Genomic DNA, 12997 nt, shown 5'->3' with positions numbered 1-12997 from the left:
AAAGAAATTAAATAAACTGTCACTTATTTTAAATAAAGATAATTTAAAAAAGAAATTAATTCCTATAAAAAAATTAAGGAATTGAATAAATATTTGTGTGATTTGAAAATATCTTCCCAACCGGATATTTTTTCAAGTAGATCACCGGTTTATTGCTCCGTGGCTTCGTGACATACAATGTCTCCAATTTAGTTAATTATCGCCCATTTCTCACTGTATATGACACTTGAATTTCCTCAATATTTGTTCTCGAAAATACAAATCGTACTTGTAGTAGATTAGACAAATAAGAAAAAAAATATCTTAAGAAAAAATACAGTTGCCTCATTAAAACTTGCGAGAGCAGTCACTAATAAGTACTTAAGAATAAAGGAATAAGGATTGCTATTTTTGCCGTGTCCAGGACTAACCCAGTCGACCTGTCGGATAGGGCTCCGAAAAATCGAACTTTTCGATGCTTCGAAGTGTTGAGAAAAAATCGAAGCACTGCAAAAGAACTGCTTCGTTTTTAAAATGCTTCGATTATTCGAATAATCGAATAAGCTTCGAAGCTTCGAATAATTTTTAGATATTCGAAGCTTCGAAGCTTTTTGAAATATTCGAAGCTTCGAATATTTTTGAAATATTCGAAGCTTCGAAGCTTTTTGAAATATTCGAAGCTTCGAATAATTTTGAGGTATTCGAATCATTCAAAGGTATTCGAAGCATCGAATAATCTCGACGGGTTGTTTGTGCGGAACATGAGTGCCCGGCGGCGCGCACATCTGTATCTTTTTTGTTAAAGAGCTATTCGCTGTTAAAAATGCTAAATCGTCGGATTGTGCTCAAAATTGGTTTTAGAATAAAAATTATGAGAATTGCAAAATATTAAAGGTCAATTTAATAATTTTTTTTAAAGCATCAAAAACATTAAATTTCCGTCAGTATCAACCCGAGTTAATTTAATAACATTAAATTGATCTTTACGCAAGAAGATATTTTGTGAAATGCCTTAATCGTGGGCGTTGATTGTGATTCGGTACGCGAGAAAGCCTTCCTTAAAATTTGCCCATCCCCAATTTTCCGTCAATTTCACATTTCACTGACAAAGAAAGAATCACAGCCCGTAAGTTTTACTTACCGTTCTTTCGCTTTATACTGTTTCATCCATGCTATATTTAATTTTTATCTTTGCAGTTTATATATATTTATCTTTGCATTTTTATATGTATATATAATGTATATATCTATACATATATATATATATATATATATATATTTCACTTTACTTTTATATGTGTATATATAAAACGCCCCGCTTCGCGGGGCGTTAGTCATGCAACACAAGATATGACATGTTAACTTTAAAACGCGATATCTCCGGAACGGCTACATAGATTTTCTTCATTTTTGGCATGGTGGTAGATATTATAGCCAACTATAACATATCAAAATATGAAGCAATTCTATAAAGCGGTGCTCGAGATATTCATCGAAAATCATCGAAAATTTTGTTTTCGATTTTAGCGCCACTTGCGGTCACTTTTTGAACTTGCAATGTTCCGAGCAGTTGTAGGGCTCATTAATATCTTTCATTTGACCCCGGGTTGATCAAAATCGGTCAAGCCGTTCTCAAGTTATGGCCGATTTACGATAAAAAATTGTGGCGGCCATATTGGCTAAACGGCTTGGCCGATTTTCGAAAATTAGGTATCGTTGGAAAGGTCTTGATGGCCCCTACAACATATCAAAATTTCAGACCTCTACCTATTACAGGGGCGGAGATATAGCGAAAACAAAATTTTGAGGTTATTCAAAATGGCGGACGAAGGGGTGGGGGGTGGGATTTGACTTCATAATCGGATGTCTTCCAGTCGATATATGAACTTTGCCGTTGACCGCAAGTCTCTATCTATTACCGTTCTCTTGTAATTTAGCGAAAGGTTCCGGCCAGCCGGCCGGACGGCCGGACGGCCGGACGGCCGGACGGACGGACGGACGGACGGACCGATTTTTGGCGCATACGTTTTTTGGAATGTGGGGACCCTAATTCGTGGTCATCCCAAGTTTGAGCCCGATCTGACGACTTTGGATTTTTGAGTGTACACAGAAGCTGTGCTTCTTTTAAGAAAGAATCACAGCTAATGCTTCTTTTAAGAAAGAATCACAGCTAAAAAAATACAGACGTCAATCGAACACGTGCCATGTATTTAGTGGAACATGTACCTACATAAATTTTTAACTTTATCGCATTACTTATAACTTTTTTTTATCAACAAACATTTAAATGGAAACGGTGGGATTCATTAAACTTTGACACTGCATTTTAAGATCAAATTGTAGTTTTTTCCGCTTATTATTATTTTAAAGAGTGAACTGTGTTTTACAAGAAACCTAAGTTTTATGATTATTGTATAGAAAAAACAAATTAACCGAGTGAAAGAAAATCGAGATAAAGAAGATTGTAAGTCTTAAAAGTTTTTCATTAAAAGCCATAAAAATTGTGCTGAAAACTAATTTTATTAAAGTTTAAGCACTACACGCTACGCAAAATTTTTATGATTCTTTACATTTTTTCTATAAATTTTTAGAATGAAAACAAGACACAGGCGGGACTTATTATGGACAATAAAACACGGAAGTTTGGCAAGGTTTAGAGTTTTTTAGTTTTATGATCTGATTTATTTATGCTGTTAAGTTTGTTAATTAATTCCATAAAATATCTTGTTAATTTAATTAATCCATTTCCGGCAAATGTTCTTCAACTCGAGTCATTAAAATATTTTATCCGATTTTGTTAAAAGAACATTTTTTTGTAATTGAATGAAGTTATTACGATTAAGAAAATGAATATTGCAAAAAGTTTTCTGCGGTGATTTTCTTGAAAAATTTAAGGAATTTCCCCAAATTAAAATTAACTAAACTTTGAGTTTTTATTTCTTTAAAATTCTTTAAAAAATGATGCTATATATACATCAGGCTCCCCTATGTGAAAAAGGTTATCTTCAGATTTTCAATGTTAACATTGAAAAAAATTATGTAGCTCTTACTCGGCGGAAAAAAGATAACAAATTACTTTGTTAGATTTCCTTAATATTGAAATTAAATCTCTGTGTGTATACATATATGAATGAAACACCTGGAGAATTCGCTATTTACCGTGTTGTATATGTAGTAGAAAATAGAATATAGTAAAAATTGCAGTATAATGTATTATGTATGGTATGTAATGTAATCAATATGTGAGTATTCTCTGTCCTCGAAAACTTTCACAACAATTCTGCAAAATTTTAAAATTGCTTGTTTTTCTCAAATTGGGAAATTTTTATAATTTGAATGTATTATTATGTCATGCGATGCTATAGTAAAAAAAATTATCCATTGAAATGCCTCGTCTGGCTCTTAACTGCCGAGGAAGATTTTTCTTCTCTTAAAATAGTACCTCGTTTCCCCAATAAAGTGATTCACGTGAATATAGTTGGTTCGTGTGTGTGAAGTGACGTAGTATGGGGAATAGTGTGTACGTACAAGTGGAAATACTTGGTTTATGTACTTGACTTTCAAGTCTTGATACCAGAAAGTTGTGCACAGTTTCAACACACGCAGTTCAGTGTTTCAAGAAATCGCGAGTTGTTAAGTACTTTGGCTTGCGCTCCTTTGGGTTGCATTAGTGCAAATCGCTCATGCAATAAATATAGGAGTGCGACCCTAATTTGCATTAACTTTAGGAAATTAGTGATTCTTATTTTGTTCCATTTATTAGAATTTAAATTGAATTTCTTAATCAAGTTATACAGTAAAGAGTCTTTAGTGCGATACGGACACTCTCTTTATTTCCTTTAGTGAAAAGTCCTATCTAGAGAGAGACTGTGTCTTGTGAGAAAGAATAGTTTCTAATAAGGATGGATGAATTTAGTCTCATGAAAGCACAAATATTAGCATCAATAAACGGCCACAATAGTTGTATTCATCGTCGTGCTTCAAAGGTAATTTAGATTCATTAAATTATACACCATGTCCGCAATGTAATTTATTTATCGTATCTCCCAAACTTATATGCTCCAATCATAAAAGATTTAAAGCATCTTGCCTTGATAAAAAATCAATGAATTATTTTTTTTAATTGCTTAATTTTAGACACTAAATTTTTGCACAGACTTTAAAACATTAGGATCTTGGCTATTTGTACGTACAATGATAAGTCAAGGAAGTTATAATATTATTTTGGGCAGATAAAAATCTTAAATCTCGAGGGTATGATTCACAATAACAAAAAAGGTTAATGACCAATTGATATTCAAGAAAAGTTTAAGTTCTTGCTTAAGTTCCTGGAAAGGGTTGATGTTAAAGTTTAAATATTTATATCATCCGAATCAATTCATTCTTTCATTACTTGATAAAATCTTTATAGTTTTTCTTTAAAGGAGAATTTAAGAAAACAATTTTTATGCTTCATCAGTTTATTTTTTGTCTACTTAATGGCGTTCTTATATACAAATAACTTGATCTCAGCGTTTTTATAGTTAGGCTAAGATCTATTATCTCATGGGTTGTTTTAAAAATTACTTTAAAAAAAGTTTTTAAATTACTAATTTTAAAATATTAAATCAAATACAAAACATTCTATGTAATACCCCACAATTTACTTTACTTTTCAAATAACTACCAGTACTATTGAAATTACACATATAAGAGAGCTTTCCCCACTTTTTCACTCAATGTACATTCAACTGGAGAATCCAACAAATACATAGAAATAATGCATTTGTATGTTGTTTTATGTAATATAACGTAACAATAATTAAACATAAAGCTTTGCCACCGCCAAGAATATGATGGCGAAATTGTTTTCTCGTGGAATGGCACCTTGCAGCTTTAATGTTGACCATTCGCTTTGGATTTTTAGTTGAAAGCAGCCACTCGCGCCAGTAGGATTAATTTTTTTGTTTGCTTTTGTTTTCAATCAAAGAGATTTTTAAAATGAATTAAACTACCTACCTATAGTGTAAAAGATTTCAAAGTGCAATGATATGGTATAGAGAGGAACATGTGTTTTGTTTATAGCGACAAATGAGCTGAAGTTTGTGTAAACGTGAAATTAAAAGACAAGGATTTACAGTTTTATATGTATATTTTTATAAGAGAGGAAAATGTCTAAAACAATTACAAATCTAGTTCAAGACTTCAAAAGTGTATGTATAAATTTCTATTGGTGGTGCAAAATAATCAAATTATGTATTCGTGGGGTTTATAAATAAAATTGGCGTCCTTATCAAATATGCCCTTTCTACTGACTTCATGGTTTAATTTAGGATTTTTATGCAACTGAACAAAGGGTATTTTAAGTCAGTAAGAATGCTTTGTTGTGGTGATACCTAAGTGGCTTCCTCTGAAAGTGAAATTCCTGTAATTTTCTTGTGGTTTAGGTGAAATTTACGAAAGAGAGCTAACCACAAATTATTTCATTGTTTGACACAAATTTGAATTTCTAAGATTAATGTCATTCATACGTTATCAAATAGAGCAAGTCGAATATTTAAATTAAATTGCAAAATGATCACTATAAAATTAATATTTAAAGTATTTTTATTCCTGTAAGAAAATAAATAAATCCAATTTTAAACATTAAATATTGAACCTCTTCCTTGTGGGATATTTTTTGAATACTGGCATTGTTGACTAAGGTATTTGCCAAATTTATGAAATATATATTTACCAAATTGTCCCCACGTAAGTTATGTGTTAATTGAAAGGAGGTATCTTAAAATGTGCATTGGGCATAAGATATTTTGAGACAAGAAGTCGCAACTTCGACGAAAGAGATTACATAAAAATTGAGGTAGTCGGAGACTGTATTACAATCTCCTCAAAATTCGGTCAATAGTTATGTAATTATGTCTGAAAAAAAAACTTATCTAATAAGTAGTACGATGACCACGAATTCACACCCAGTGCAATAATTTTGTATCCACTTTTCTACTACAGCATCGTATTTATCAGCTTATTCTGTGCGTTATGCAATCTTATTTGACTCCATTGATTTGAATAAATACCAGCTTTTATCTTAACATGCTCACATACTATGTAGGTACCTACTATGTATGTATATGAGTTTTTGCAAACAGAGAAATGCAAAAACAGATGGTAGGCCGCGAAAATATTTTTATTAACCTTTCCACAGATGATGGGGAACTCCGAGTAATTTCCCAGTAGTTGATGACTGAAACAGAGCCTCGTTTTCCTTGAAAGAACTACAAAACGTACCTGAATCAATGCTTCACATCAAACAAATAATATGTCATCAATTTCTAGAAATTTCCAATTTCGGGAAATGGGAAATGAATAAATTTAAATTAATGTAGCTTTTAAAAAAAAGTCCGAATCTTTTAAAAATTGCGTACCTACGTTTTAAATTCTCAAGGATTCAAATTTCCCAACACAGCATAAACGGAGGTATTTAAAATATGCAAACGTGTAGAGCTTTTTTGTATAACTTATTTTTTGTCTGCGTATAAATTTGTCTTCCTGTCTATGTTTAATTTCCTGTCTACACTGTAATTCAGATTTTAGTTATCATTACTAAAACTGGCACTGACTGGACTTTAGTAGAGAATTTTAGTAAAGAAATTTTTACTAAAATTTTAGTAGTTGCTCAAAACGAAAAATTTTAGTTCTTTCAACAGAATATTTAGTTATGATTATTAAAATGTTTTACGTCTATATACTACTAAAGTTTAGGAATGCCAGCAGAGGTTTGAGTGGACATAACTATCAATTATAAATTCTTGGATTACTAAAATTTAGCTATGCCAACTGGAAATCTAGTTTTTTTTTACTAAAATATTTAAAAATTGGATTTTCATAAAAAATCTTTTTTTTTATTTCACTTAAATTGATAGTACATTTTATACAATATTTATAATAATTACATAGACAGGTATACTTAAATTTTAATTTACATTTAGAAGACATTTTGTTAAAAAAAATATAGTCATTTAAACTAGATACATCAATCATAACTTTTAATTACATAAAACAATTTTTAAAAATGGGATGTCTTTTATACCCCGTTTTGTTGAAAAAAAAGCCAATGTGTCCGGTGGAGTTGGGCAATTTTATGTAAGTGTCCACAACATTCAGCATCATTTTTTTCCAAAGTTCCCCTCTTCATGGAATCGAGAAAGTTCTGCTTCTTATGTCAGTTGATGAAATCTGTTAAATAAGTTACATTATAATTAATTTTCTGAACTGTCTGATGTAATAAATTTTTAACACATAGTATATTTTTTGAAAAATATATTTACCTTTAAACTTCATTTCTTGCGAATTGATTTCCTCTATCGTATATTAATCAATATTTGCGATCAGCAGACTTTATCCAGGTACTGATAGAAGGGCTTTGTTGAGAATTAGATCAATTTTCCTCTTGTTTATTGTGGACTGATTAACTGAAAGGTAGTAAAATCATAGAATTAGTTTGAATAAAGGTTGATAATTTTAAACAGATTTATTCCAAATAATTTGATAAAATAAATGGAAGTATAAATCAAACAAAAATCATACAAAAAATACAGTACCTTTTCGTGTTTATCCTTTTCCTTCAATCGAATTTTCCACAATTTGATTATGGGTTTACAACGCACAAGATCTTGGGCTATATGCGCTCGTTCCGTGAAATCTATTAAATTTGAACAAGAATTAATATTTTGGGTTTTTGAAATTGATAAATTTTTGGATCTAATCAATTTCATGACAAATGTACATAAGTACTTACTTACATTTAAATTTTAATTTTCGCTATTGGATTTCCTTTATCCTGTTTCAATTATTAATGGGGATCAGAAGACTATCAAAGTACAGACAGGATGGCTTCGATGAGAATAAGATCCACGTATCTCTCCTATTTATTGTATGTAGTCTGATTAACTGCAAGGTAGTAAAATCATATAATTAGTTGGTTGAATTTAAGTTTGGTAATTTTATTTATTGCAAATCAGTTCGTAATATAAAGTATTGTTAATTATAAAAATTATACATTACCTTGTCACGTTTATCCATTTTTTCACAATCGGCTTTTTCACAATTTACACACTAAAAATTCCTATAAATGGATTAAATTTACTTTTCACATATCTCATTGATTGAAGACAAAGTACTTTGCGTACTTTCAATGGAAAATTCCATAAAGAACTGAATTTTGTGAAGATACTTAAGAGGGTGCTGAGGAGAAAAATTTGTGTGTGGGTAGGAAAGGGTGAGAAAAAATAAGGCCTTCGGTATATGTATTGTATGCGTTCTTCACACAAATCTTCTGCATGCATTTTTTTTTGGACCTCGGCACCCCAATAAAACAATAAAAATAGTTTGAGCTGCAACATCTTGCATTGGAACAAAGACAATATGTAAAAGACATTGCGTTGCTAATATTTTCGCAAATTAACTTGATCAGAAATAATTATTATAAATAGATAAAGAGGAAATAAAAATTGTAATTTTTTGCTAAAAAATTTATTTTTATCAAAATTTGTCAATTTAGTGATATCAACTAAATTATTGATTGGCATGGCTAAACTTTAGTAAAAAGAAGACAAAACAATTGTAGTCATTAATCCTAAAATTCTAGTTGACATAACTAAAGAATTTTAGTAGTTATGTCTTTACTGGAAACTTTAGTAAAGAATTTGACTAAATTGCCTACTAAACTTTAGTAAAAGGGCAATAAAACTAAAAATTTTAGTTATCTTCACTAAAAAAATCACAGCTAAATATAATTTTAGTAAGGATAACATAAGACTTTAGTGATTCCAGGCAACATAACTAAAATTTTCTGTTATAATTACTAAAAATTTTAGTAAATGTTTCATTACTACAGACTTTAGTAGCAGTTTACTAAAAAAATGAATTACAGTGTACAGAGACTCAGGAAAAGAAATGCTTGTGTTGGTCTTTTGTGGTGAACATGAAGGGTCGTGTAAAAGTAAACTGACCTTTAATAAACAAGATGTAATTTTCCTATAAAAAAAACTTTCGAAAAAAGCTCAAAAAGACATGTAAAACAATTTCACATTCTCTTTGCAGAACAATGTGTCCTCGATTGAACCGACGGTTCTTATGGAAAATGGAACAACAAAGATGATGAATAATAACAAATGCATCGAGGAAAAGTCAGATACAAAGGCTGAGACTGTAAACAAAGATTGCAGTAATCACCAAATATCAGTGAATGAGTACAAAAAATTGCGGAAACTTCTATGTTATGACGACGTAAGTTTTTTTAACTTAATTTTCACGACCAAAATGTCAATGACTCTATTGAATATTTATATGTTTTAATGGGGATTTCCGCCACGTGAAAATAGGCGCCAAAATACCTGCAATTTAACTCCTACATTCGCAATGGCTACAGAAATTTACTTCCAACAAAATTATGCCTTGAAAGTATTTTTTGGTGGACAAACGAAACGGTAAAATCATTTTCTTTTAAAAATTATACTTAATCAATTTTTATTTTAACCAAATATTCATGTATTTTATTTAGATAAATATTTGGAGTCATATATTTGGATGGTTTTTATTTCTCGGACTGAGCTTTGTGGACATTACTTTCCTCAATATTCACGCGACCAGCCATGACAAAATTGTGGTTTGCGCTCTCCTCATTTGCTTCCAAATGTGCATGATCCTCTCTTCTGTCTACCATACATTTTCTTGTCGTTCAGAAAAGGACTACGACTGCTTCCTAGCCTATGACCTCTTTGGTATTGCCTTGTCACTATTTGCTATCTACATCAGTGGCATTTACTATGCCTTCTGGTGCCATGATGTAAGTATATTTTTTATTAAATTTATTAAAAATTAAACATTGCTTGTTAAGAAATTTTATCATGATCAAAGTTTTTTTGATTGATTTTCTGCATACAAAAAATCAAATTTGTTCAAATCTTTTATTCTCCTTTATGTACCTACTGTATCATTATATCATTGTGAAGGTAAAATCTTTATTTTAAGCATAAAATCAATTTCAAGTGTGATTTACTGGAACTAATACGAATTTCAAGCCTTCGAGGGTCATAACAAATAAGTAAATGAAAGTGCAGCATTTAAAATGATCATATATTTTGCATAAATGAAAAATATCTATTAACTTTGTGTTATTTCAATCCTCTCTTCACACAATTCAAGATACATAATACCGGTGGAGACGCCTGGTTATTTCCTGGTGATTCAAAAGATATTATGTACGAAAAAAGTTCCAAATATTTAAACAAAAAGCTTAAATCAAGAGTTTTATCTCAATAATGTTCCAATATGACCTTAGAAAATTACTAAAGTTTCCTAATAATAAAAATGTAGCAATATTTCAAATCAGCCTCCTTTTGCAATTTTAAGCTATGTCAAATACGTGAAATAGGGAAGATATTTTCCAGTTCGATCGCAAAGTGCTAATATGTGATGTACCATCTTATTTGAGGAAATAGCAGCAAAGTTATTAATTAATACAATAAGCTATAATGACGTTGAAAGTCATATGCTTATATGGGTAGTGAGATTTAGTAATGAACCTCCAACTTCTAATAAGTATTTTATTTTAAGTACTTTTTCTGTTTGTTCCTTTCACTTTTGTATGATTGAAAATTGATGACGATCATGGGAAGAAAGAAAAAGTTTCCGTGTTGTCTGTATGATGTATTGAATTTTACCTAATGCGCTAATAAAATGTTTTATTGTTATTATTTTCAGAAATTAAGGAATTTTTATATATTTACCGTTGGAGCAATTTTTATTGCTGCGTTAATTCTCCAAATACCGAAACTGAAGGTGCATTCAAATGTAAAGATGATTATGTTTGTCGCTTGGGCTGCCTACGGAGTAATTCCGACGATTCATTGGACCATTGAGATGGGTGGTTTTGAGAATGCGATGGTTCGAGTGAGTATTATACGTTTGTCTAAAAGTTTCTTATACTTTCTGAGGAGGGAAGTGCTATTGTCGAAAAGTTTAAGGTCAAATGCAATGTTGAACATTAAGATTATGTATTACATACCTACACAATAGTGAAATACACATATTACATGGATCTATTGTGATGGATGTGTGCCAAAATTGCATTGAAATGGGTTAAATTTTCACAATTTAGCGCATCACGGCGATGTGTGCGATTCACGCAAGATAAGAATTTTGCAATAAACAATTCGACATCGGTCGACACACTGTGTTAATTTGAACTTGCATAATAACTTTCACGTGTGAATGTTAAGCATATCGTGAAATATAAAACAGTGTTTATGTTTTCTGATGAAAATTCACCTGCGGTCGAATTGGTAAATGGAATGCAAGTTATGTAAAAAATTGTCGTGTGACATTCAAAGGTGCCCAAATAAACTGGGACGATTATCAAATGGATGAACTTGCTAATACATTTTAATATGTAAACTGAATATATCATTCGTGATAGTGAAATGTAAGTGAAGTATCATACACCCACTTTTCTTGTTTTTACATATTCAGCTTCTTATTCCACGTGTTATTGGAATGTACATAATTGTCGGCTTGGCTTTCCTCATCTACATCACTCGCATACCAGAACGATGGTTCACCGGGAAGGTGGACTATTTGGGTCATTCTCACAACTTGTGGCATATCCTAGTTGTGTGCGCTCTCTACTATTGGCACAACACAGGTGAGTTTTCCTACCTTGCTAAATTAATTTATTTTCTTCACATATTTTGCGAAGCAAAAAAAAAAACGCTTTTCTTTTACCTCTCACCTTGTACCTTCATATCCTCACAAAACATTTTCTCACCTGAGTGTGTGTTTTGAAAGAAACTTTCTCACTTTTATACCACAAAATGCTTCATTAGCGTTTTATTTTATTACATACATATAACAAAACTCACTGTCTCGCTTTCCTGTGTTTTTGCCTAACAAAACAAACTGAAAATTTTTATTCCCCTCCCATTTAGGAATGATGTACGCTATACATATGATTGAAAACGGATGTTTGGAAGATAGAATAAAATGCTATCAGAATCCTTCAGACGTAACTCTTTCTTCATAAAGCTTCTATATCTTATTTCATAGTATGTCTCTTCCAATTTTATTTTCCTCATAATTTTATTCAAAATTACATGCAAATCATTCTTCTTTTTCTATATATATTTTTTTACAATTTTTACATAAAGAAAAACTTATGCTTTGTTTTACCATTTCAGGTATGATTTACGTTGAATTTAGGATGAACCATGGATGTGCGACGAATTTAAAAATATTTTGATACAGAATAAAATGGTTTATAAAATATTATGTTTTTATTTTACTAATTGTTATTATCAAAAATTTTTCATGATCCATTAGTTCTGTGTAGATTTTTGATAAAAATAATTAAGTTGCCAAGTCTCTTTAAATAAAAGAAATTTCTTTAGAAAAAGAATAAAAATGAAAAGATCAATTTAAAAAAAAACGTACCTTTTTATATAATGTCATTGAACATAATATAAATCAAAAGATAAATAAAGTTTAAGTGAAGATTGTTAAGGAATCTGCCAATTCTTCTTCTTTCTTTCTTGTTGTATCTTTCTGTATTTACTATCTCTGTGATTAAAATCAATTAGAGCTTGAAATGATAATTATAGTTGTTATTCAATGGAGATTTCCCTATTTTACCGACAGCTGTGAATAGCTGAGACACGTAGTTTGAGTTTCCACCAGCTATTAGGTTGTCCCATAATACCTCGGTATAATATCTCTTTTAGATTGTGTGGAAAACTCTGTGAAACATTATGGGACAATAATGAATTAAACAGGGTTGTATTAAAAAAAATGGTTTGATGCAAATTTTAATATAAAAGCAATGTATTAAATCACTCGATGTTGCATCAATTTAATTTTTAAAAAAAGTTCATTTATATTATTTTCTTCGAAGACTTATTGGAATGCTTTTATTTTCCATTAAAAAATGTTATATACGTATGTAGTATACAGAGTATGTAGAATAAATAGAAGTCTTTTTCAATTTCAT

General features: G+C 30.5%; 1 protein-coding gene and 1 long non-coding RNA gene across 5 annotated transcripts; one reads left to right on the top strand and one right to left on the bottom strand.

Annotated features, from left to right (window-relative positions):
- The first annotated feature begins 3583 nt into the window (after positions 1-3583).
- Positions 3584-12277, top strand: LOC129785873 (progestin and adipoQ receptor family member 3). Of its 4 annotated transcripts, none has more exons than XM_055820530.1 (8): positions 3584-3965; positions 9058-9243; positions 9339-9443; positions 9518-9802; positions 10720-10908; positions 11488-11659; positions 11943-12059; positions 12192-12277. In XM_055820530.1, exons 1-7 carry the CDS (start codon positions 3882-3884, stop codon positions 12035-12037), a joined length of 1116 nt encoding a protein of 371 aa, XP_055676505.1. In that variant the 5' UTR covers positions 3584-3881; the 3' UTR covers positions 12038-12059; positions 12192-12277. The 4 variants fall into 4 exon arrangements, with proteins under 4 accessions (XP_055676505.1, XP_055676507.1, XP_055676509.1 ...); XM_055820533.1 differs by lacking the exon at positions 3584-3965 and adding an exon at positions 4915-5171; XM_055820532.1 differs by lacking the exon at positions 11943-12059.
- On the bottom strand, positions 6538-8431 carry LOC129785932 (uncharacterized). The gene is made up of 4 exons (XR_008750070.1): positions 7758-8431; positions 7557-7657; positions 7284-7427; positions 6538-7191 (listed from the first exon to the last, which is right to left on the bottom strand). It is a non-coding gene; the product is annotated as an uncharacterized LOC129785932 (long non-coding RNA).
- Positions 12278-12997: the final 720 nt, after the last annotated feature.

The sequence above is a fragment of the Lutzomyia longipalpis genome, chromosome 1 (assembly GCF_024334085.1).
Source record: "Lutzomyia longipalpis isolate SR_M1_2022 chromosome 1, ASM2433408v1".
NCBI lineage: Eukaryota > Metazoa > Arthropoda > Insecta > Diptera > Psychodidae > Lutzomyia > Lutzomyia longipalpis.
Note: the sequence above shows the minus strand (reverse complement) of the source record. Positions and strands in the feature narration are given on the sequence as shown.

Excerpts from the sequence above, each read along its gene's own strand:
- LOC129785873 (XM_055820530.1), top strand. The coding sequence starts at position 3,882 with ATGGATGAATTTAGTCTCATGAAAGCACAAATATTAGCATCAATAAAC. Across the intron at positions 3,966-9,057 it reads TTCATCGTCGTGCTTCAAAG|AACAATGTGTCCTCGATTGA; the intron begins GTAATTTAGATT and ends TTCTCTTTGCAG. Across the intron at positions 9,444-9,517 it reads TTTGGTGGACAAACGAAACG|ATAAATATTTGGAGTCATAT; the intron begins GTAAAATCATTT and ends TATTTTATTTAG.